Source organism: Taudactylus pleione, unplaced genomic scaffold, assembly GCF_031769625.1.
Source record: "Taudactylus pleione unplaced genomic scaffold, aTauple2 ptg000013l, whole genome shotgun sequence".
Classification (NCBI taxonomy): domain Eukaryota; kingdom Metazoa; phylum Chordata; class Amphibia; order Anura; family Myobatrachidae; genus Taudactylus; species Taudactylus pleione.
The window spans coordinates 171,710-198,632 of NW_028284416.1; the positions used below are offsets into that span (position 1 = coordinate 171,710).

At 48.2% G+C, this 26,923-nt stretch overlaps 3 protein-coding genes across 3 annotated transcripts; all 3 read left to right on the forward strand.

Annotated features, from left to right (window-relative positions):
- Positions 1-5,138: 5,138 nt before the first annotated feature.
- On the forward strand, positions 5,139-8,551 carry LOC148542248 (DNA-dependent metalloprotease SPRTN-like). The gene is made up of 5 exons (XM_088469313.1): positions 5,139-5,341; positions 6,459-6,561; positions 6,952-7,077; positions 7,489-7,672; positions 8,460-8,551. Exons 1-5 carry the CDS (start codon positions 5,139-5,141, stop codon positions 8,549-8,551), a joined length of 708 nt encoding a protein of 235 aa, XP_088325439.1.
- A 6,036-nt stretch (positions 8,552-14,587) lies between these two features.
- Positions 14,588-16,715, forward strand: LOC148542249 (DNA-dependent metalloprotease SPRTN-like). The gene is made up of 4 exons (XM_088469324.1): positions 14,588-14,725; positions 15,116-15,241; positions 15,653-15,836; positions 16,624-16,715. The coding sequence occupies exons 1-4, from the start codon at positions 14,588-14,590 to the stop codon at positions 16,713-16,715; spliced, it is 540 nt and encodes a 179-aa protein (XP_088325450.1).
- Positions 16,716-23,833: 7,118 nt separating this feature from the next.
- On the forward strand, positions 23,834-26,923 carry LOC148542250 (DNA-dependent metalloprotease SPRTN-like). The gene is made up of 5 exons (XM_088469337.1): positions 23,834-24,036; positions 25,151-25,253; positions 25,645-25,770; positions 26,182-26,365; positions 26,832-26,923. Exons 1-5 carry the CDS (start codon positions 23,834-23,836, stop codon positions 26,921-26,923), a joined length of 708 nt encoding a protein of 235 aa, XP_088325463.1.

Consider the following 26,923-nt stretch of genomic DNA (forward strand, 5'->3'; position numbering starts at 1 on the left):
AGCTCCTGTCACCTGCAATTACCAGTGTATTCTGTGCCCATTACCTGCAGTTTTCAAGTGCTCTGGACTAGTGCTTCTGCCTACACATCTCTGCATTCAGGTGCACTCTGCAGCTGGCTGCCATCAGCATCCAGCATTTACATGTGAGCATCCTGTACTCACAGTGTGTGTCCTGCATGGTACCAGTCCCCAGCTGCCTGCTGTGTCAGTATTCTCTGCATCTGCTTCAGTCCACATTTTACCAACAAGGCTGCCCTGCATTTGCACCTATACCAGCTGGCATCCTACCTGCACCTTTGCCCACCATCTGTTCCTGGGAACACGCAGCATTCTATGTGACTACACCACCTACAGGCTGCCAACAGTACTACAGCCACCCTAAGGCCTGCCCTAATCACAGACTGTATTCACACTGCTTCCGGCACTTTATTCAGTCCACCTATAGACAGTGTGCCAGTCAAGGGCTTGCATCCATCATCAAACTGTGCCCACATCGTGTATAGAGGTGGGCTGCCAATCACCCTAAACCTGTGGCACCTTTTCTAAGAAGGTGCCGGAATGACCTCTGTTTTCTACAGCACCAGCATCAGCACCCGGATCCCAGCAACGTTGTGCACAAGATGGCTGCTGAGGAGACGCTGACTGTTAGAGGCCGGGGCGGACGGGGAACTGAAAATGGCCCCAGAAAATACACCATTAGCCCTAGCCCAGGAGTGGGCAATTATTCCAGCTGAGGGACCACATGTATCAGCTACAGTACCTGCCTATTATGCTAAATAAAGTCATAATGTGCTGTCTCTACACAACCAATTAGTGATTGTATGAGTGTTATATCTCTGATACATCTTTACTCCAAATACTCACGGTCCCTGATAATTAAGTATCTAACTCGCTGTGACTTGCGGCGATGAAAATGTAAGTACCGGAGCAATTCAATATTGTACATAACAAATACAAGAACATACCAGTGACCACCATAGAGTACGTTGACCATCTCAGAACAGGGACTGGTAGAGGGTGACGGGAATAATAGCGGGTGAGGTGCAGTGCCAGGGAGTGGTAGTGGGTGATGGGAATTATAATGGGTAAGGTGCAGTGCCAGGGAGTGGTAGTGGGTGATGGGAATTATAGCGGTAAGGTGCAGTGCCAGGGAGTGGTAGTGGGTGATGGGAATTATAGCGGGTGAGGTGCAGTGCCAGGGAGTGGTAGTGGGTGATGGGAATTAAAGCATGTAAGCTGCAGTTTAAGGGAGTGGTAGTGGGTGATGGGAATTATAGCGGGTAAGGTGCAGTGCCAAGGAGTGGTAGATGGGATTTATAGCGGGTAAGGTGCAGTGCCAGGGAGTGGTAGTGGGTGATGGGAATTATAGCCGGTAAGGTGCAGTGCCAGGGAGTGTTAGTGGGAGATGGGAATTATAGCGAGTAAGGTGCAGTGCCAGGGAGTGGTAATGGGTGATGGGAATTATAGCGGGTGAGGTGCAGTGCCAGGGAGTGGTAGTGGGAGATGGGAATTATAGCGGGTAAGGTGCAGTGCCAGGGAGTGGTAGTGGGAGATGGGAATTACAGCGGGTGAGATGAAGTGCCTGGGAGTGGTAGTGGGTGATGGGAATTATAGCGGGTAAGGTGCAGTGCCAGGGAGTGGTAGTGGGTGATGGGAATTATAGCGGGTAAGGTGCAGTGCCAGGGAGTGGTAGTGGGTGATGGAAATTATAGTGGGTAATGCTGGCCATACACGGTGCGATGCACTGTGTAGTGCGACTGCCAATCCATCAGCAGACGGATCGTGCTGTCACTGCCAACATTCGTGCGGTCCCCGCAGACCGAACGATATGCCGGCTCCCCCCTCCACCATTTGAATGGGATCGTACATCGCATCCCAGGTCAGATGGTTTTGCAGGAAGACCTGGGGATGCGATGTACGACCCCGCGGGAGCGCGCAGCACGATATCAGGTACGATATCGTGCCCATACATGGCACGATATAGCACCTATATCGTGCCAATCCGTCGGATCGGCATGTATATCGTGCTGTGTATGGCCACCTTAAGGTGCAGTGCCAGGGAGTGGTAGTGGGTGATGGGAATTATAGCGGGTAAGGTGCAGTGCCAGGGAGTGGTAGTGGGTGATGGGAATTATAGCGGTAAGGTGCAGTGCCAGGGAGTGGTAGTGGGTGATGGGAATTATAGCGGTAAGGTGCAGTGCCAGGGAGTGGTAGTGGGTGATGGGAATTATAGCGGGTAAGGTGCAGTGCCAGGGAGTGGTAGTGGGTGATGGGAATTATAGCGGGTAAGCTGCAGTGCCAGGGAGTGGTAGTGGGTGATGGGAATTATAGTGGGTGTAACTAACAGGAGGACACCTAGTGGTTAGTTTTGAGTACAGCAGCTTCATACAGAAGCTGAAGTCAGTATTATCCAATATTATATTATTATTATTATTATTATTATTATTATTATTATTATTATTATATATGGTGCCACAAGGGGTCAGCAGCACCTTACATAGTACAGAAACAGTGAAAACTAGGGAAGCCAATCCCTGGATCCTGATCCGCGGGATCCCGGAATTTAACCTCAAAAAGTCCGGGATTTTAATTGAAGCTTCAATCCCTGGATTTTGCGATTACTTACAGCGGGTGCGGTGTCCTTCGCAGTGGCGCAGTCACGGCAGTGCTAGCTCAATGTCCTGGCCTGGGCAGCCCTGAGCTCTTCCAACAACTCATACGTGGCCAGGGCTGTGACATATGAGGTGTCGTGATGTCATAGGTCACGCAGCCAAGCATCATCGTTCCAGTCCACACAGACTGTCTGCACTCATCTGTATAGAAACACTCTGCTTGTACTGCAGACTAGGGATGGCCATCGACAATTACGAACCATCGATGTATAACCACCGATGGTTGATAGTTTTGCGATTGATGGCGGAGATCCAATGATTCCATGCCATCGAAGACACAGAGCCCCACAATGTTTTTACCTGGCGCTGACATGGAAAATCACTCCGTCCCCTGGCGCTACACGTTAAGCCCCACCCTTAAATCTGATTGGCCAGCTGCCCAATAGACCAGGCTGACTGTAAGATTAGGGCTGATCATCGGTGCGCAAAATTATTCTTACAATTATTAGACACAGGGGCCTGATTCAGATAAAGCAGCCCCATGGAGCGCAGAATTCCTATCTAAGCATGGCCACCGGTGTCAAAAGACACAGTCGCTGATTTGGACACGCCAGTGACACGCACGTGTCTGGTTGATACAATGTAATATAAAGATTTATTTGAAAACAATCCTTTACATTTTCAGCCTCTCTTTAGCACTAAGGGGTAACTGTTCTGCAGAGAGTTCTTCAGCTCTGAATGTATCAAACCTTCCACAGAGGGAAGACGTTTTCCATAGCAACCAATCAGCTTCTATCTATTATTTTATAGAATGTACTTGATAAATACTAGCTAAAAACTGATTGGTTGCTATGGGGAACATCCCCTCTTTGTAGAAGGTTTGATACATGTCCCCCTCAGTCCTGTGCATCCAGGCAGTGCTGCTGGCTGTGTCTGTGAGGGGGCGGGGCCATACTGTATGTCAGTGGTAACAGCTAGATCCCCTTCCGTAGATTGATCATGATGTCATCAGCAGTGTCCAACGTCATTCCTTACAATCCAAGTGGGCATAGAGGGGGAATATAACCATGTGGCGAGCGTAGCGAGCCTCCGTGCCCGAAGCGTGGCGAGCGAAGCGAGCCCGCGAGGGGTTAACTTTCTTTTTTTGGTGCACTGTGTGGGCAGGAAACTACACTTCCACCCTCCGTCACGTCACTTCCAGATACAATAACTGAAGTGGAACTAGTCTTTACCGTATGTCAGTTTAGCAGTCACTGAGAGCTCTGGGGTGGGGGCTGGGCCACATTGTATGTCAGTCTAGCAGTCACTGAGAGCTCTAGGGTGGGGGCGGGGCCACATTTTATGTCAGTCTAGCAGTCACTGAGAGCTCTGGGGTGGGGGCGGGGCATCACTGTATATCAGTTTAGCAGTAGGGATGGACATCGGAAACCCTCCATTATATGATGGCAGTGCTTCCACCATTTAATCTTTCGATGCGATGGTAACTAACCATCGCATCAGAAGAATTTGATGGCAAAAACTATTAATATGAATGAATGACTGCTTCTGCTGCAGGACCAGGGCTGAACACTGATTGGCTCTCACTGTCTCAGAGAGCCAATCTTCTCTAGCAGAGAGGGGAGGGACTGAGGGTCACATCTGAGGCAGTTAGGGACAGCCTCCAATGATCCCAGCAGCATGAGCCATGGAGATCATTACATGCAGAGACACCGCACACAGCAGCCATGGGAGGCATAGCTTTTGGTATTTAAAGAAAAAAGCCACCATCGATATAGCATTGAATGATTACCATTTGATGGCAGCAAACATTGTAATGCTGCCATCGAATGGTGAAAACAATACCATCACAAGAAAGACAACGATGGTCTGTAAACATCGACCAACGATGTCCATCCCTATCTAGCAGTCACTGAGAGCTCTCAGGTGGAGGTGGGGCCATTATATTGTCTAATATATATAAATACACCGCAGCAGCCTCATAGGTTTCTATTAGATGGAGATAATTGGCTACTGAAGCCTATGGACTTCTATGAGCATTCTTGACAAAGGACAATATTCTGCCTCAAACGTTGCTATTATTTTTGGTAATTATGCTTAAATAAACACTACTGTAGTTTAAATCTGCTTATGGAATGATGTACTACCTGGGCCCCCATTTACTAACGAGTTTTATCACCAAAACGAGTGATAAATGTCACTGTGTATGATAAACGGTGCTCCAGCCAATCAGCTCCCAACTGTCATTTTTCTGACTGTTGACAGTTGGGAGGTGATTGGCTGGAGCACCGTTTATCATACACAGTGATATTTATCACTCGTTTGGGTGATAAAACTCGTTAGTAAATGGGGGCCCTAGGAGAGATAAATAAATGGATGGATGGATATTAGTAACATCCAAGCATCATGCATCCGGCCATTGTGACCCGCACAAGCATCATAAACCCAGCCATTGTGACACGTGCGCTGTGGCCTATATGCAAAGCACCTGACAGTTACTGAGCCATCAGTTCTAGGCATAGGAGGAAGATGGAGACCGATGATGGACTGAATTCGCTGGACTACACTGAGGAGATTGGAGGTGTTAGTGAGTCTTTATCGATTGTGGACGAGGCTTGGGAATCAATAGATCCCAACCCCGACATCCAGGAACTCTTTACAGAGTTCAATGACGCTTACTTCGGAGGGAAGTTGGCTGATGTACCCGTGGCGTGGAGCTCTAGGCTGAAGCTGTGAGTGTAGATACTGTCAGATCAGTTTATTATAAGATATTCCTATTTATTAACAGTTATTTATATAGTCCCCTTTAAACAATGGTTACTAATAATAATAATAATATATATATATCTGTAAGTGGCTGCCTGGTACACATTACACATATAGGGCAGTGATGGACATCTTTATACTGTACATGTATGTGCGGCCCTCCAACCTACATAATAACTGATCAGTGGGGGTTTCATGTAAGATAAATAAGTGTCACGCGCTATATACTCAGGTTCTATGTGACTTCTGGGTGAGCAGACTTTTCTCCAGCCTGTGACAGTGAGGATGAGGCATGAAGAGGCACAGCGCAATTCTGCAGAGGTTTCCGGCTGTCAGTGTGTTGCGTTTGTGTTATTAATGGGTCTAGGGGCCCCGGGCCCCATGAGAACACTATTCAAATGGTAAAAACAAAATGATGCATTTATAATTTTCAGGAGAACCAAAACAAGTGCTTCTGCTTTTCCCACCTTTGGGCGGCCGTCAGTCACATCCAGTGGCGGATTTTACCACAGCTCCCCCCCAGTAAAATCCACTACCTCAGCGAGCCAGTGAGAGTGACTGCACTGGCTACACTGTGACTGGCAGTGGCTTCCAATTGGAAGAGCTATCTGCCAATCACACACAGGACTGGCAGTCCCAGGGGGAGGTGTGTTTACCCCCCTGGTACTGCCAGTGCAGGCTGTGATTAGCAGAGCGTGTGCTTCCAGTGGGTGCCTTTCGGTCAGCCCAATATGGCTTCTAGGAGCTGCAGCCGATGCAGTCCCCAGAAGCCATCATTTTGTGCATGTGCCAGTCCTGGCCCCTACCAGCTCCATTGAGCAGGCGCCAGGACCTGGCTGGGCAGAACTACTGCCTTTTCCTCTCCTCCTGCAGTACAGTTACTGGGAGCACAGGCAGCAACAGCCCCCCTCATCCAAGAGGGTAAGAGTCACTGCTGGTCCCATCTATGTGGGGTGCGTATAACGATCATATTTATTTTATATAGCCACTAATGTTAGCGTCTTCTCTCAATTGTCACCTCCTCGTATGTAATTGCATCAGACCATGGATGTTACTCATGTGCGATTTGTGTTCTCTCGCCAGAATGGCCGGATACTGCCGCCAGGGAAAGGAGTTTGGAGGAATCTGCTTCATCAGGTTGAGCAAACCCATCCTGGAGCAGCTGCCCAGGAGGAAACTAGTAGAGGTACTATAGGTTGTGTTTTCAGAGGGGATAAATATTTAGGGATCCCATCATTTCATAGAAATTAGGGTGTGATGACCCTCTGACCTCCCCATATATCTCCCCCACACCTCCCTCCATGCCCCCCCCCCCTTACCATGCACAGGGGGTCAAAGTAATTTACAACACTGAGACTAATTAAGTATTGGAATGAGATAATGGGGAGAAGAAGGGACATTTTTGAGAATAAACAAAATTGAAAGTTTTCACCAATTATGTAATAGTACATAGTACAGTGTTTGTCTCTTTCGATCACATCTGGAAACCTAAACCTCAATCGTTTTTAACAAACAAAGAGAGTGTAAAGTCTGTATCATTCTTACTATAACAGGCCCATTATTTGGTGTATTGCAGAGCTTACTACATGAGATGATCCATGCCTTCCTGTATGTGTCCCAAATAAGGGACACGTCTCATCATGGGGAGGAGTTTGTGAAGGAGATGGAGCGTGTAAACAGCCTGACTGGTGCTAATATTACTGTAAGTACATAGTCAGTCATTAAGGGTCCGTGTATGTGGGAGGAGAGAGGAGGCTATATACCAGCCAGCTGTATGTGGTGAGACATTGGCAGGAGTCCTGGTGACCCTTAGGCCTGGCACACACGTTACCATAAGGTTACATACCAGCCAGCTATATGTGGTGAGACATTGGCAAAATTCCTGGTGACCCTTAGGCCTGGCACACACATTACCATAAGGCTACAAACCCCATTAAGTGTTAATTTGCCCGTTCTTATGTTACACTGCATAATGTTATCCTGTATTATTCTGCCTATCCCTATCATGTATGTAATTATGTACAGGACAGGAGACTTTAGAGTTTTCATGCAATCAGTGAAATGCTGTCACCATTTGTATCTATAATTTGTTTCATTTCTACTATGTGATTAGATCTACCATGACTTCTACGCAGAAGAGGAGGCACTGAGGAAACACTGGTGGCAGTGCATGCGGTGCCAGCTCTACCTAAAGCGGATGAATAACCGGCCGCCATCTACAAGGGCAAGATGGTGGTCACTGCACGAACAGCTGTGCGGGGGAGAAATCCGCAAAGTGAGGGAGCCCCATCGCCAAGGTAAGAAACATAATGACTCTTCTGGGGCTCAGACCACCGAGTTCTCTCTCTGTACTCACCTAAGTGTGACTATATGCCGCAATATCCTGATACATTGCCATGGGGAAGGAAATCCAAATACTGCACATAGACCCAGGGTTGGACTGGCCCACGGGGTACAGGGGAAATCCCCGGTGGGCCCCACTACCTGTGGTCCCACCTCCTCCTCTTGGTGTCAGGTTCCAGACCTCAAATTATAGATTGTTACTCTATTAGACAGACAGATACCTGGTGGAGCAAGACCACTGATCAGCATGGGGGCTTGGTTCTCTTCTATAGAAACTACACCAAGATTTGCCTAATGGTAAGCCAAGTATCTGTGGTGGCTGGCCACACCCCCATTGGTTGATGACCACACCCCTTAAGCATGGGCCCCGGTGGGCCCTTCATGTCCCAGTCCGACACTGCATAGACCCCAATCAGGACAGGAGCCACATTGTACAGATCACACCACTGATGTTGGGTGAGTGACGGTTTGGGGGCAGGCGGCATACGCCCATTTATCACAGCATAACGTCACATTATAATGTTACACATAGAAAATGCTTGGTGTGTGCAACCCTCACAGTCAGACACCAGTGGCCTGAATACATGATTATGTGTAACATTATATCCTGTAATATATCCCCTTATATGTGCTGAGCAGTGATAAAGTCCTGTGATGTACCCGATAACTGTCAGTAACCATAGGAAGATCACCTTGCACAATGCATTTGCTATGTCTCTAATTGATACTTGTGTATTATAGGAAGGAGGCGGCCGAGGACCACTAGTGATGCACCTCGTGATGAGGCCTCTCGCACACCAACAAAGAGAGCGAGGAAGGGAGATGCCATATAAGACACTGGCAGCCGCCCTCATTGTGCCCGTCACGCGTCGGGATCTTAGCCCCCATTAGCGGGTCCAGCGGAGACATATCATCACCATCCATGTTCCTTCTGGTCGTGCTTTGTGCTCCTGAGACCCTGGCTGGCACATCTCCACGTGAGCCTAACAATCTGGTAGTACCCGCGACAGCGAAGCATGTTCACCACCATCTTGGATTAAATTCATGTGACTACATCGGCCTACCAGATTCCTACAGTCATGCTCACATGACCTGTCAAACCAATAGGCTCTGGGAGCGCCCTATTTAAACCTCCACTACTGGCATGAACAACACTCCTCCCTGAGATCAGTATCCTGGCTCCTGGCTGCAGCAGCTCCCAGCTCCTGTCACCTGCAATTACCAGTGTATTCTGTGCCCATTATATGCAGTTTTCAAGTGCTCTGGACTAGTGCTTCTCCCTACACATCTCTGCATTCAGGTGCACTCTGCAGCTGGCTACCACCAGCATCCAGCATTTACATGTGAGCATCCTGTACTCACAGTGTGTGTGCTGCATGGTACCAGTCCCCAGCTGCCTGCTGTGTCAGTATTCCCTGCATCTGCTTCAGTCCACATTCTACCAACAGGGCTGCCCTGCATTTGCACCGATACCAGCTGGCATCCTACCTGCACCTCTGCCCACCATCTGTTCCTGGGAACACGCAGCATTCTATGTGACTACACCACCTACAGGCTGCCAGCAGTACTACAGCCACCCTAAGGCCCCGCCCTAATCACAGACTGTATTCACACTGCTTCCAGCACTTTATTCAGCCCATCTATAGACAGTGTGCCAGTCAGGGGCTTGTATTCATCATCAAACTGTGCCCACATCGTGTATAGAGGTGGGCTGCCAATCACCATAAACCTGTGGCACCTTTTCTAAAAAGGCGCCGGAATGACCTCTGTTTTCTACAGCACCAGCATCAGCACCCGGATCCCAGCAACGTTGTGCACAAGATGGCTGCTGAGGAGACGCTGACTGTTAGAGGCCGGGGCGGACGGGGAACTGAAAATGGCCCCAGAAAATACACCATTAGCCCTAGCCCAGGAGTGGGCAATTATTCCAGCTGAGGGACCACATGTATCAGCTACAGTACCTGCCTATTATGCTAAATAAAGTCATAATGTGCTGTCTCTACACAACCAATTAGTGATTGTATGAGTGTTATATCTCTGATACATCTTTACTCCAAATACTCACGGTCCCTGATAATTAAGTATCTAACTCGCTGTGACTTGCGGCGATGAAAATGTAAGTACCGGAGCAATTCAATATTGTACATAACAAATACAAGACCATACCAGTGACCACCATAGAGTACGTTGACCATCTCAGAACAGGGACTGGTAGAGGGTGACGGGAATAATAGCGGGTGAGGTGCAGTGCCAGGGAGTGGTAATGGGTGATGGGAATTATAGTGGGTAATGCTGGCCATACACGGTGCGATGCACTGTGTAGTGCGACTGCCAATCCATCAGCAGACGGATCGTGCTGTCACTGCCAACATTCGTGCGGTCCCCGCAGAGCGAACGATATGCCGGCTCCCCCCTCCACCATTTGAATGCGATCTTACATCGCATCCCAGGTCAGATGGTTTTGCAGGAAGACCTGGGGATGCGATGTACGACCCCGCGGGAGCGCGCAGCACGATATCAGGTACGATATCGTGCCCATACATGGCACGATATAGCACCTATATCGTGCCGATCCGTCGGATCGGCATGTATATCGTGCTGTGTATGGCCACCTTAAGGTGCAGTGCCAGGGAGTGGTAGTGGGTGATGGGAATTATAGCGGGTAAGGTGCAGTAACAGGGAGTGGTAGTGGGTGATGGGAGTTATAGCGGTAAGGTGCAGTGCCAGGGAGTGGTAGTGGGTGATGGGAATTATAGCGGGTAAGGTGCAGTGCCAGGGAGTGGTAGTGGGTGATGGGAATTATAGCGGGTAAGCTGCAGTGCCAGGGAGTGGTAGTGGGTGATGGGAATTATAGTGGGTGTAACTGACAGGAGGACACCTAGTGGTTAGTTTTGAGTACAGCAGCTTCATACAGAAGCTGAAGTCAGTATTATCCAATATTATATTATTATTATTATTATTATTATATATGGTGCCACAAGGGGTCAGCAGCACCTTACATAGTACAGAAACAGTGAAAACTAGGGAATCCCGGAATTTAACCTCAAAAAGTCCGGGATTTTAATTGAAGCTTCAATCCCTGGATTTTGCGATTACTTACAGCGGGTGCGGTGTCCTTCGCAGTGGCGCAGTCACGGCAGTGCTAGCTCAATGTCCTGGCCTGGGCAGCCCTGAGCTCTTCCAACAACTCATACGTGGCCAGGGCTGTGACATATGAGGTGTCGTGATGTCATAGGTCACGCAGCCAAGCGTCATCGTTCCAGTCCACACAGACTGTCTGCACTCATCTGTATAGAAACACTCTGCTTGTACTGCAGACTAGGGATGGCCATCGACAATTACGAACCATCGATGTATAACCACCGATGGTTGATAGTTTTGCGATTGATGGCGGAGATCCAATGATTCCATGCCATCGAAGACACAGAGCCCCACAATGTTTTTACCTGGCGCTGACATGGATAATCGCTCCGTCCCCTGGCGCTACACGTTAAGCCCCACCCTTAAATCTGATTGGCCAGCTGCCCAATAGACTAGGCTGACTGTAAGATTAGGGCTGATCATCGGTGCGCAAAATTATTCTTACAATTATTAGACACAGGGGCCTGATTCAGATGAAGCAGCACCATGGAGCGCAGAATTCCTATCTAAGCATGGCCACCGGTGTCAAAAGACACAGTCGCTGATTTGGACACGCCAGTGACACGCACGTGTCTGGTTGATACAATGTAATATAAAGATTTATTTGAAAACAATCCTTTACATTTTCAGCCTCTCTTTAGCACTAAGGGGTGACTGTTCTGCAGAGAGTTGTTCAACTCTGAATGTATCAAACCTTCCACAGAGGGAAGACGTTTTCCATAGCAACCAATCAGCTTCTATCTATTATTTTATAGAATGTACTTGATAAATACTAGCTAAAAACTGATTGGTTGCTATGGGGAACATCCCCTCTTTGTAGAAGGTTTGATACATGTCCCCCTCAGTCCTGTGCATCCAGGCAGTGCTGCTGGCTGTGTCTGTGAGGGGGCGGGGCCATACTGTATGTCAGTGGTAACAGCTAGATCCCCTTCCGTAGATTGATCATGATGTCATCAGCAGTGTCCAACGTCATTCCTTACAATCCAAGTGGGCATAGAGGGGGAATATAACCATGTGGCGAGCGTAGCGAGCCTCCGTGCCCGAAGCGTGGCGAGCGAAGCGAGCCCGCGAGGGGTTAACTTTCTTTTTTTGGTGCACTGTGTGGGCAGGAAACTACACTTCCACCCTCAGTCACGTCACTTCCAGATACAATAACTGAAGTGGAACTAGTCTTTACCGTATGTCAGTTTAGCAGTCACTGAGAGCTCTGGGGTGGGGGCTGGGCCACATTGTACGTCAGTCTAGCAGTCACTGAGAGCTCTAGGGTGGGGGCTGGGCCACATTGTATGTCAGTCTAGCAGTCACTGAGAGCTCTGGGGTGGGGGCGGGGCATCACTGTATATCAGTTTAGCAGTAGGGATGGACATCGGAAACCCTCCATTATATGATGGCAGTGCTTCCACCATTTAATCTTTTGATGCGATGGTAACTAACCATCGCATCAGAAGAATTTGATGGCAAAAACTATTAATATGAATGAATGACTGCTTCTGCTGCAGGACCAGGGCTGAACACTGATTGGCTCTCACTGTCTCAGAGAGCCAATCTTCTCTAGCAGAGAGGGGAGGGACTGAGGGTCACATCTGAGGCAGTTAGGGACAGCCTCCAATGATCCCAGCAGCATGAGCCATGGAGATCATTACATGCAGAGACACCGCACACAGCAGCCATGGGAGGCATAGCTTTTGGTTTTTAAATAAAAAAGCCACCATCGATATAGCATTGAATGATTACCATTTGATGGCAGCAAACATTGTAATGCTGCCATCGAATGGTGAAAACAATACCATCACAAGAAAGACAACGATGGTCTGTAAACATCGACCAACGATGTCCATCCCTATCTAGCAGTCACTGAGAGCTCTCAGGTGGAGGTGGGGCCATTATATTGTCTAATATATATAAATACACCGCAGCAGCCTCATAGGTTTCTATTAGATGGAGATAATTGGCTACTGAAGCCTATGGACTTATATGAGCATTCTTGACAAAGGACAATATTCTGCCTCAAACGTTGCTATTATTTTTGGTAATTATGCTTAAATAAACACTACTGTAGTTTAAATCTGCTTATGGAATGATGTACTACCTGGGCCCCCATTTACTAACGAGTTTTATCACCAAAACGAGTGATAAATATCACTGTGTATGATAAACGGTGCTCCAGCCAATCAGCTCCCAACTGTCATTTTTCTGACAGTTGGGAGCTGATTGGCTGGAGCACCGTTTATCATACACAGTGATATTTATCACTCGTTTGGGTGATAAAACTCATTAGTAAATGAGGCCCTAGGAGACATAAATAAATGGATGGATGGGTATTAGTAACATCCAAGCATCATGGAGCCAGCCATTGTGACCCGCACAAGCATCATAAACCCAGCCATTGTGACACGTGCGCTGTGGCCTATATGCAAAGCACCTGACAGTTACTGAGCCATCAGTTCTAGGCAAAGGAGGAAGATGGAGGCCGATGATGGACTGAATGCGCTGGACTACACTGAGGAGATTGGAGGTGTTAGTGAGTCTTTATCGATTGTGGACGAGGCTTGGGAATCAATAGATCCCAACCCCGACATCCAGGAACTCTTTACAGAGTTCAATGACGAGGGAAGTTGGCTGATGTACCCGTGGCGTGGAGCTCTAGGCTGAAGCTGTGAGTGTAGATACTGTCAGATCAGTTTATTATAAGATATTCCTATTTATTAACAGTTATTTCTACAGTCCCCTATAAACAATGGTTACTAATAACAATAAGATATATATCTGTAAGTGGCTGCCTGGTACACATTACACATATAGGGCAGTGATGGACATCTTTATACTGTACATCTATGTGTGGCCCTCCAACCTACATAATAACTGATCAGTGGGGGTTTCATGTAAGTTAAATAAGTGTCACGCGCTATATACTCAGGTTCTATGTGACTTCTGGGTGAGCAGACTTTTCTCCAGCCTGTGACAGTGAGGATGAGGCATGAAGAGGCACAGCGCAATTCTGCAGAGGTTTCCGGCTGTCAGTGTGTTGCGTTTGTGTTATTAATGGGTCTAGGGGCCCCGGGCCCCATGAGAACACTTTTCATAAGGCAAAAACAAAATGATGCATTTATAATTTTCAGGAGAACCAAAACAAGTGCTTCTGCTTTTCCCACCTTTGGGCGGCCGTCAGTCACATCCAGTGGCGGATTTTACCACAGCTCCCCCCCAGTAATATCCACTACCTCAGCGAGCCAGTGAGAGTGACTGCACTGGCTACACTGTGACTGGCACTGGCTTCCAATTGGAAGAGCTATCTGCCAATCACACACAGGACTGGCAGTCCCAGGGGGAGGTGTGTTTACCCCCCTGGTACTGCCAGTGCAGGCTGTGATTAGCAGAGCGTGTGCTTCCAGTGGGTGCCTTTCGGTCAGCCCAATATGGCTTCTAGGAGCTGCAGCCGATGCAGTCCCCAGAAGCCATCATTTTGTGCATGTGCCAGTCCTGGCCCCTACCAGCTCCATTGAGCAGGCGCCAGGACCTGGCTGGGCAGAACTACTGCCTTTTCCTCTCCTCCTGCAGTACAGTTACTGGGAGCACAGGCAGCAACAGCCCCCCTCATCCAAGAGGGTAAGAGTCACTGCTGGTCCCATCTATGTGGGGTGCGTATAACTATCATATTTATATAGCCACTAATGTTAGCGTCTTCTCTCAATTGTCACCTCCTCGTATGTAATTGCATCAGACCATGGATGTTACTCATGTGCGATTTGTGTTCTCTCCCCAGAATGGCCGGATACTGCCGCCAGGGAAAGGAGTTTGGAGGAATCTGCTTCATCAGGTTGAGCAAACCCATCCTGGAGCAGCTGCCCAGGAGGAAACTAGTAGAGGTACTATAGGTTGTGTTTTCAGAGGGGATAAATATTTAGGGATCCCATCATTTCATAGAAATTAGGGTGTGATGACCCTCTGACCTCCCCATATATCTCCCCCACACCTCCCTCCATGCCCCCCCCCCCTCACCATGCACAGGGGGTCAAAGTAATTTACAACACTGAGACTAATTAAGTATTGGAATGAGATAATGGGAAGAAGAAGGGACATTTTTGAGAATAAACAAAATTGAAAGTTTTCACCAATTATGTAATAGTACATAGTACAGTGTTTGTCTCTTTCGATCACATCTGGAAACCTAAACCTCAATCGTTTTTAACAAACAAAGAGAGTGTAAAGTCTGTATCATTCTTACTATAACAGGCCCATTATTTGGTGTATTGCAGAGCTTACTACATGAGATGATCCATGCCTTCCTGTATGTGTCCCAAATAAGGGACACGTCTCATCATGGGGAGGAGTTTGTGAAGGAGATGGAGCGTGTAAACAGCCTGACTGGTGCTAATATTACTGTAAGTACATAGTCAGTCATTAAGGGTCCGTGTATGTGGGAGGAGAGAGGAGGCTATATACCAGCCAGCTGTATGTGGTGAGACATTGGCAGGAGTCCTGGTGACCCTTAGGCCTGGCACACACGTTACCATAAGGTTACATACCAGCCAGCTATATGTGGTGAGACATTGGCAAAATTCCTGGTGACCCTTAGGCCTGGCACACACATTACCATAAGGCTACAAACCCCATTAAGTGTTAATTTGCCCGTTCTTATGTTACACTGCATAATGTTATCCTGTATTATTCTGCGTATCCCTATTATGTATGTAATTATGTACAGGACAGGAGACTTTAGAGTTTTCATGCAATCAGTGAAATGCTGTCACCATTTGTATCTATAATTTGTTTCATTTCTACTATGTGATTAGATCTACCATGACTTCTACGCAGAAGAGGAGGCACTGAGGAAACACTGGTGGCAGTGCATGCGATGCCAGCTCTACCTAAAGCGGATGAATAACCGGCCGCCATCTACAAGGGCAAGATGGTGGTCACTGCACGAACAGCTGTGCGGGGGAGAAATCCGCAAAGTGAGGGAGCTCCATCGCCAAGGTAAGAAACATAATGACTCTTCTGGGGCTCAGACCACCGAGTTCTCTCTCTGTACTCACCTAAGTGTGACTATATGCCGCAATATCCTGATACATTGCCATGGGGAAGGAAATCCAAATACTGCACATAGACCCAGGGTTGGACTGGCCCACGGGGTACAGGGGAAATCCCCGGTGGGCCCCACTACCTGTGGTCCCACCTCCTCCTCTTGGTGTCAGGTTCCAGACCTCAAATTATAGATTGTTACTCTATTAGACAGACAGATACCTGGTGGAGCAAGACCACTGATCAGCATGGGGGCTTGGTTCTCTTCTATAGAAACTACACCAAGATTTGCCTAATGGTAAGCCAAGTATCTGTGGTGGCTGGCCACACCCCCATTGGTTGATGACCACACCCCTTAAGCATGGGCCCCGGTGGGCCCTTCATGTCCCAGTCCGACACTGCATAGACCCCAATCAGGACAGGAGCCACATTGTACAGATCACACCACTGATGTTGGGTGAGTGACGGTTTGGGGGCAGGCGGCATACGCCCATTTATCACAGCATAACGTCACATTATAATGTTACACATAGAAAATGCTTGGTGTGTGCAACCCTCACAGTCAGACACCAGTGGCCTGAATACATGATTATGTGTAACATTATATCCTGTAATATATCCCCTTATATGTGCTGAGCAGTGATAAAGTCCTGTGATGTACCCGATAACTGTCAGTAACCATAGGAAGATCACCTTGCACAATGCATTTGCTATGTCTCTAATTGATACTTGTGTATTATAGGAAGGAGGCGGCCGAGGACCACTAGTGATGCACCTCGTGACGAGGCCTCTCGCACACCAACAAAGAGAGCGAGGAAGGGAGATGCCATATAAGACACTGGCAGCCGCCCTCATTGTGCCCGTCACACATCGGGATCTTAGCCCCCATTAGCAGGTCCAGCGGAGACATATCATCACCATCCATGTTCCTTCTGGTCGTGCTTTGTGCTCCTGAGACCCTGGCTGGCACATCTCCACGTGAGCCTAACAATCTGGTAGTACCCGCGACAGCGAAGCATGTTCACCACCATCTTGGATTAAATTCATGTGACTACATCGGCCTACCAGATTCCTACAGTCATGCTCACATGACCTGTCAAACCAATAGGCTCTGGGAGCGCCCTATTTAAACCTCCACTACTGGCATGAACAACACTCCTCCCTGAGATCAGTATCCTGGCTCCTGGCTGCAGCGGCTCCCAGCTCCTGTCACCTGCAATTACCAGTGTATTCTGTGCCCATTATATGCAGTTTTCAAGTGCTCTGGACTAGTGCTTCTCCCTACACATCTCTGCATTCAGGTGCACTCTGCAGCTGGCTACCACCAGCATCCAGCATTTACATGTGAGCATCCTGTACTCACAGTGTGTGTGCTGCATGGTACCAGTCCCCAGCTGCCTGCTGTGTCAGTATTCCCTGCATCTGCTTCAGTCCACATTCTACCAACAGGGCTGCCCTGCATTTGCACCTATACCAGCTGGCATCCTACCTGCACCTCTGCCCACCATCTGTTCCTGGGAACACGCAGCATTCTATGTGACTACACCACCTACAGGCTGCCAGCAGTACTACAGCCACCCTAAGGCCCCGCCCTAATCACAGACTGTATTCACACTGCTTCCAGCACTTTATTCAGCCCATCTATAGACAGTGTGCCAGTCAGGGGCTTGTATTCATCATCAAACTGTACCCACATCGTGTACAGAGGCGGGCTGCCAATCACCATACACCTGTGGCACCTTTTCTAAAAAGGCGCCGGAATGACCTCTGTTTTCTACAGCACCAGCATCAGCACCCGGATCCCAGCAACGTTGTGCACAAGATGGCTGCTGAGGAGACGCTGACTGTTAGAGGCCGGGGCGGACGGGGAACTGAAAATGGCCCCAGAAAATACACCATTAGCCCTAGCCCAGGAGTGGGCAATTATTCCAGCTGAGGGACCACATGTATCAGCTACAGTACCTGCCTATTATGCTAAATAAAGTCATAATGTGCTGTCTCTACACAACTAATTAGTGATTGTATGAGTGTTATATCTCTGATACATCTTTACTCCAAATACTCACGGTCCCTGATAATTAAGTATCTAACTCGCTGTGACTTGCGGCGATGAAAATGTAAGTACCGGAGCAATTCAATATTGTACATAACAAATACAAGACCATACCAGTGACCACCATAGAGTACGTTGACCATCTCAGAACAGGGACTGGTAGAGGGTGATGGGAATAATAGCGGGTGAGGTGCAGTGCCAGGGAGTGGTAATGGGTGATGGGAATTATAGTGGGTAATGCTGGCCATACACGGTGCGATGCACTGTGTAGTGCGACTGCCAATCCATCAGCAGACGGATCGTGCTGTCACTGCCAACATTCGTGCGGTCCCCGCAGAGCGAACGATATGCCGGCTCCCCTCTCCACCATTTGAATGCGATCGTACATCGCATCCCAGGTCAGATGGTTTTGCAGGAAGACCTGGGGATGCGATGTACGACCCCGCGGGAGCGCGCAGCACGATATCAGGTACGATATCGTGCCCATACATGGCACGATATAGCACCTATATCGTGCCGATCCGTCGGATCGGCATGTATATCGTGCTGTGTATGGCCACCTTAAGGTGCAGTGCCAGGGAGTGGTAGTGGGTGATGGGAATTATAGCGGGTAAGGTGCAGTGCCAGGGAGTGGTAGTGGGTGATGGGAATTATAGCGGGTAAGCTGCAGTGCCAGGGAGTGGTAGTGGGTGATGGGAATTATAGTGGGTGTAACTGACAGGAGGACACCTAGTGGTTAGTTTTGAGTACAGCAGCTTCATACAGAAGCTGAAGTTAGTATTATCCAATATTATTATTATTATTATATATGGTGCCACAAGGGGTCAGCAGCACCTTATATAGTACAGAAACAGTAAAAACTAGGGAATCCAATCCCTGGATCCTGATCAGCGGGATCCCGGAATTTAACCTCAAAAGGTCCGGGATTTTAATTGAAGCTTCAATCCCTGGATTTTGCGATTACTTACAGCGGGTGCGGTGTCCTTCGCAGTGGCGCAGTCACGGCAGTGCTAGCTCATTGTCCTGGCCTGGGCAGCCCTGAGCTCTTCCAACAACTCATACGTGGCCTGGGCTGTGACATATGAGGTGCCGTGATGTCATAGGTCACGCAGCCAAGCGTCATCGTTCCAGTCCACACAGACTGTCTGCACTCATCTGTACAGAAAGACTCTGCTTGTACTGAAGACTAGGGATGGCCATCGACAATTACGAACCATCGATGTATAACCACCGATGGTTGATAGTTTTGCGATTGATGGCGGAGATCCAATGATTCCATGCCATCGAAGACACAGAGCCCCACAATGCTTTTACCTGGCGCTGACATGGAAAATCGCTCCGTCCCCTGGCGCTACATGTTAAGCCCCACCCTTAAATCTGATTGGCCAGCTGTCCAATAGACGAGAGCTGACTGTAAGATTAAGGCTGATCATCGGTGCGCAAAATTATTCTTACAATTATTAGACACAGGGGCCTGATTCAGATAAAGCAGCCCCATGGAGCGCAGAATTCCTATCTAAGCATGGCCACCGGTGTCAAAAGACACAGTCGCTGATTTGGACACGCCAGTGACACGCACGTGTCTGGTTGATACAATGTAATATAAAGATTTATTTGAAAACAATCCTTTACATTTTCAGCCTCTCTTTAGCACTAAGGGGTGACTGTTCTGCAGAGAGTTCTTCAACTCTGAATGTATCAAACCTTCCACAGAGGGAAGACATTTTCCATAGCAACCAATCAGCTTCTATCTATTATTTTATAGAATGTACTTGATAAATACTAGCTAAAAACTGATTGGTTGCTATGGGGAACATCCCCTCTTTGTAGAAGGTTTGATACATGTCCCCCTCAGTCCTGTGCATCCAGGCAGTGCTGCTGGCTGTGTCTGTGAGGGGGCGGGGCCACACTGTATGTCAGTCTAGCAGTCACTGAGCCCTGAGGTGGCGGAGGGGCCTCACTGCATGTCAGTCTAGCAGTCACTGAGAGCTCTGGGATGGGGGCGGGGCCTCAGTGTATGTCAGTCTAGCAGTCACTGAGCCCTGAGATGGCGGAGGGGCCTCACTGCATGTCAGTCTAGCAGTCACTGAGAGCTCTGGGATGGGGTGGGGTCTCAGTGTATGTCAGTCTAGCAGTCACTGAGCCCTGAGGTGGCGGAGGGGCCTCAATGTATGTCAGCATAGCAGTCACTGAGAGCTCCGGGGTCGGGGCGGGGCCTCACTGTATGTCAGTTTAGCAGTAGGGATGGACATCGGAAGCCCACCATCATATGATGGCAGTGCTTCCACCATTGAATCTTTCGATGCAATGGTAACTAACCATCGCATCAGAAGAATTTGATGGCAAAAACTATTAATATGAATAGTTAAGGGGCGGGATTGGGGGTGGGGCTAAGGGAACGGGGTTCGGAGCCCGAGCAAAAAAAAAAAAAAAACAGCTGAGGCCAACCAAGCAGAGCTGAGGAGATAGAAACACTGGCCCTGATTCAGAGCCGTACGCTCTTACAGAGCGCTCGCTTTGAATCAGGGCCGGGCTTTTTTTTTTTGGAGTGGCCTCCTGGCCGCTCGCATGGCTGTGGGTGACCACCCACAGCAAATGCAAGCGTCCATGATGATGGTCGCGATGGTCAAGACCATCGCGACCATCGGGCTTGCGACGAGACCTTTGTGGTAGGGTTTCGTGGCCGCAAGCCCCAGAGAGCTTTCGGCTCCAACAGAGCTGGAAGCTCTCCCACTGCCATCACTTGTGATGTCAGTGGGGCCTCCCCCAAATGGTAGGCGTTCTCATGGGAACACCTCCGTTTGGGCAGCCACCCCCCCAGCCGGCCCACCAAAGGAGGCGAGCTGTCACTCAACATCGACAGCCCGTCCCCTTTGGTGCGAGACCCGGAGCGACAGATTGCCCGTCGCTAGCCGGGTCTCGCGCATGCGCACGACGGAGCCAGCTCCGTCCAAGGCATGCGCTGTGGGCCGCCATCGTCCCGGTTGCGAGCGCTCAGCACTTGCGACTTGGTCTGAATCAGGCCCTCTGTGTAGCTGGTTAAATGGGGTGCACATAATCTGCACAATCAATCAAAAGCGGGACTAATACCGGTATACATATTACAACACATAACATAAAACAAACACTAGTGAGAAAACACAATGTTGTTGTGCACAGGGAGATACGCTGAATAGCGTTTTACTCGCCCTGTATAGAGGCTATAAGCATAGAATGATAAAGGGTTCTTGTTGCGTCCTGAATGGACTAAAGTCCTGTGACTCTTGTTACTTAACACTGGTAGTCCCCACTTCACATCAGGATATCGGTGTGTGTGGGGTCCGCGGTCAGTGCCGCTGAAGTGCGGGTTTGTGACTCTTTAGTTAGTTTACATCTTACATTTTTATATTTTTTTGATTGATTGAGCAGATTATGGGTCTCATTCAGAGCCGCTCGTAAGCGGCCGCTCGCTCGTTCCGAGCGATGTTCGCACAACTGCGCATGCGTACGGGTATTAGTACGCATGTGCGAACCACTCAGTGCGGCCAGAAATCGTGTGCTCGCAATATAGCGAATGCCTGCTATTTTGAGTGACAGGATGAGGCGTTTGTGGGTGGTAACAGGGGAAGGTGCTTGAAAACGGGGAGTTGAAATCAGAACGCAGGCGTGCCTAAAGGTCAAAACGGGCATTTTAAGGGTGTGCATAATTAATACAGCAGCGTCATTGACCACGTCACTTGGTTATTTTATAGTCAGAACTGCTCGCAACATTGCGGTAGGAAAAACCAACCACAAGAATAGCGAGCAGTTCAGACGCCGTTCGATGTACTCGATTAATCTAATAAATAGCGGACATGACGTATGATGCGAGCGGCCAGGGGGCGTATTTTAAAAAAAACCGACCGCATGTTTTGTTCGCTCGTTCATTCATGGAGGCGTGAACAGACCGCAAAGAGCGAACGGTTCATTTGAATAGCCACCCCCTTTTTCTGAACGAGCGAGCGCAAATAGCGTCCGGCTCTGAATCAGACCCTGTGTGCACCCCATTTATCCAGCTGCACAGACTTCCTTTATTCACCATTGTATTAAAATATTTTTAAAATATTTTTTTTATATATGTTTATTCATGTAGTCTATATCATAGACGTATTATCCTATATCATAGATGTATTATCCTATATCATAGACGTATTATCCTATATCATAGATGTATTATCCTATATCATAGACGTATTATCCTATATCATAGACGTATTATCCTATATCATAGATGTATTATCCTTGAACATTTGATCTATATTTGTTTTGATTGATTCAATAAAATGATTTGTACCAGACACATATCGTGTATATATTTAAATCTATTTATAGTACAGATTTTCACTATATACCCGCAGCAACACGTGAATACACTTTGCTCCTATCTATTTTCAGACTTCAGGCCAGTGTATGCGCTTAGTGACCAGACCTACCCTTGTGCATATATATAGTGAGGTACGTACACTCAGCAGCTACCAATATAACCTGACCACCGTGGTAGAGCGCATTCCCTATTCATCTGTTTCTCACTGTATGTCAGTCTAACAGTCACTGAGAGCTCTCAGCTGGGGGCGGGGCCTCACTGTATGTCAGTCTAACAGTCACTGAGAGCTCTCAGGTGGGGGCGGGGTCTCACTGTATGTCAGTCTAACAGTCACTGAGAGCTCTCAGGTGGGGGTGGGGCCTCACTGTATGTCAGTCTAACAGTCACTGAGAGCTCTCAGGTGGGGGCGGGGCCTCACTGTATGTCAGTCTAACAGTCACTGAGAGCTCTCAGGTGGGGGCGGGGCCTCACTGTATGTCAGTCTAACAGTCACTGAGAGCTCTCAGGTGGGGGCGGGGCCTCACTGTATGTCAGTCTAACAGTCACTGAGAGCTCTCAGCTGGGGGCGGGGCCTCACTGTATGTCAGTCTAACAGTCACTGAGAGCTCTCAGCTGGGGGCGGTGCCTCACTGTATGTCAGTCTAACAGTCACTGAGAGCTCTCAGGTGGGGGTGGGGCCTCACTGTATGTCAGTCTAACAGTCACTGAGAGCTCTCAGGTGGGGGCAGGGCCTCACTGTATGTCAGTCTAACAGTCACTGAGAGCTCTCAGGTGGGGGCGGGGCCTCACTGTATGTCAGTCTAACAGTCACTGAGAGCTCTCAGGTATGGGCGGGGCTTCACTGTATGTCAGTCTAACAGTCACTGAGAGCTCTCAGGTGGGGGCGGGGCCTCACTGTATGTCAGTCTAACAGTCACTGAGAGCTCTCAGGTGGGGGCGGGGCCATTATACTGTCTAATATATATAAATATATATATATATATATATACACACACACCGCAGCAGCCCCATAGGTTTCTATAGATGGAGTTAATTGGCTACTGAAGCCTATGGACTTCTATGAGCATTCTTGACAAAGGACAATATTCTGCCTCAAACGTTGCTATTATTTTTGGTAATTATGCTTAAATAAACACTACTGTAGTTTAAATCTACTTAAGGAATGATGTACTACCTGGGCCCCCATTTACTAACGAGTTTTATCACCAAAACGAGTGATAAATGTCACTGTGTATGATAAACGGTGCTCCAGCCAATCAGCTCCCAACTGTCATTTTTCTGACTGTTGACAGTTGGGAGGTGATTGGCTGGAGCACCATTTATCATACACAGTGACATTTATCACTCGTTTTGGTGATAAAACTCGTTAGTAAATGGGGGCCCTAGGAGAGATAAATAAATGGATGGATGGGTATTAGTAACATCCCAAGCATCATGGAGCCAGCCATTGTGACCCGCACAAGCATCATAAACCCAGCCATTGTGACACGTGCGCTGTGGCCTATATGCAAAGCACCTGACAGTTACTGAGCCATCAGTTCTAGGCAAAGGAGGAAGATGGAGGCCGATGATGGACTGAATGCGCTGGACTACACTGAGGAGATTGGAGGTGTTAGTGAGTCTTTATCGATTATGGACGAGGCTTGGGAATCGATAGATCCCAACCCCGACATCCAGGAACTCTTTACCGAGTTCAATGACGCTTACTTCGGAGGGAAGTTGGCTGATGTACCCGTGGCGTGGAGCTCTAGGCTGAAGCTGTGAGTGTAGATACTGTCAGATCAGTTTATTATAAGATATTCCTATTTATTAACAGTTATTTCTACAGTCACCTATAAACAATGGTTACTAATAACAATAAGATATATATCTGTAAGTGGCTGCCTGGTACACATTACACATATAGGGCAGTGATGGACATCTTTATACTGTACATCTATGTGTGGCCCTCCAACCTACATAATAACTGATCAGTGGGGGTTTCATGTAAGTTAAATAAGTGTCACGCGCTATATACTCAGGTTCTATGTGACTTCTGGGTGAGCAGACTTTTCTCCAGCCTGTGACAGTGAGGATGAGGCATGAAGAGGCACAGCGCAATTCTGCAGAGGTTTCCGGCTGTCAGTGTGTTGCGTTTGTGTTATTAATGGGTCTAGGGGCCCCGGGCCCCATGAGAACACTTTTCATAAGGCAAAAACAAAATGATGCATTTATAATTTTCAGGAGAACCAAAACAAGTGCTTCTGCTTTTCCCACCTTTGGGCGGCCGTCAGTCACATCCAGTGGCGGATTTTACCACAGCTCCCCCCCAGTAAAATCCACTACCTCAGCGAGCCAGTGAGAGTGACTGCACTGGCTACACTGTGACTGGCAGTGGCTTCCAATTGGAAGAGCTATCTGCCAATCACACACAGGACTGGCAGTCCCAGGGGGAGGTGTGTTTACCCCCCTGGTACTGCCAGTGCAGGCTGTGATTAGCAGAGCGTGTGCTTCCAGTGGGTGCCTTTCGGTCAGCCCAATATGGCTTCTAGGAGCTGCAGCCGATGCAGTCCCCAGAAGCCATCATTTTGTGCATGTGCCAGTCCTGGCCCCTACCAGCTCCATTGAGCAGGCGCCAGGACCTGGCTGGGCAGAACTACTGCCTTTTCCTCTCCTCCTGCAGTACAGTTACTGGGAGCACAGGCAGCAACAGCCCCCCTCATCCAAGAGGGTAAGAGTCACTGCTGGTCCCATCTATGTGGGGTGCGTATAACGATCATATTTATATAGCCACTAATGTTAGCCTCTTCTCTCAAATGTCATCTCTCACCTCCTCGTATGTAATTGCATCAGACCATGGATGTTACTCATGTGCGATTTGTGTTCTCTCCCCAGAATGGCCGGATACTGCCGCCAGGGAAAGGAGTTTGGAGGAATCTGCTTCATCAGGTTGAGCAAACCCATCCTGGAGCAGCTGCCCAGGAGGAAACTAGTAGAGGTACTATAGGTTGTGTTTTCAGAGGGGATAAATATTTAGGGATCCCATCATTTCATAGAAATTAGGGTGTGATGACCCTCTGACCTCCCCATATATCTCCCCCACACCTCCCTCCATGCCCCCCCCCCCCTTACCATGCACAGGGGGTCAAAGTAATTTACAACATTGATACTAATGAAGTATTGGAATGAGATAATGGGGAGAAGAAGGGACATTTTTGAGAATAAACAAAATTGAAAGTTTTCACCAATTATGTAATAGTACATAGTACAGTGTTTGTCTCTTTCCATCTCATCTGGAAACATAAACCTCAATCGTTTTTAACAAACAAAGAGAGTGTAATGTCTGTATCATTCTTACTATAACAGGCCCATTATTTGGTGTATTGCAGAGCTTACTACATGAGATGATCCATGCCTTCCTGTATGTGTCCCAAATAAGGGACACGTCTCATCATGGTGAGCAGTTTGTGAAGGAGATGGAGCGTATAAACAGCCTGACTGGTGCTAACATTACTGTAAGTACATAGTCAGTCATTAAGGGTCCGTGTATGTGGGAGGAGAGAGGAGGCTATATACCAGCCAACTGTATGTGGTGAGACATTGGCAGGAGTCCTGGTGACCCTTAGGCCTGGCACACATGTTACCATAAGGCTATATACCAGCCAGCTGTATGTGGTGAGACATTGGCAGGAGTCCTGGTGACCCTTAGGCCTGGCACACACGTTACTATAAGGTTACTTACCCCATTAAGCGTTAATTTGCCCGTTCTAATGTTACACTGCATAATGTTATCCTGTATTATTCTGCGGATCCCTATCATGTATGTAATTATGTACAGGACAGGAGACTTTAGAGTTTTCATGCAATCAGTGAAATGATGTCACCATTTGTATCTATAATTTGTTTTATTTCTACGATGTGATTAGATCTACCATGACTTCTACGCAGAAGAGGAGGCACTGAAGAAACACTGGTGGCAGTGCATGCGATGCCAGCTCTACTTAAAGCGGATGAATAACCGGCCGCCATCTACTAGGGCAAGATGGTGGTCACTGCACGAACAGCTGTGCGGGGGAGAAATCCGCAAAGTGAGGGAACCCCATCGCCAAGGTAAGAAACATAATGACTCTTCTGGGGCTCAGACCACCGAGTTCTCTCTCTGTACTCACCTAAGTGTGACTATATGCCGCAATTTCCTGATACATTGCCCGGGGGAAGGAAATCCAAATAATGCACATAGGCCCCAATCAGGACAGGAGCCACATTGTACAGATCACACCACTGACGTTGGGTAAGTGACAGTTTAGGGGCAGGAGGCATACGCCCATTTATCACAGCATAACGTCACATTATAACGTTACACATAGAAAATGCTGGGTATGTGCAACCCTCACAGTCAGACACCAGTGGCCTGAATACATGATTATAGGTAACATTATATCCTGTAATATATCACCTTATATGTGCTGAGCAGTGATAAAGTCCTGTGATGTACCCGATAACTGTCAGTAACCATAGGAAGATCACCTTGCACAACGCACTTGCTATGTCTCTAATTGATACTTGTGTATTATAGGAAGGAGGCGGCCGAGGACCACTAGTGATGCACCTCGTGACGCGGCCTCTCGCACACCAACAAAGAGAGCGAGGAAGAGCGATGCCATATAA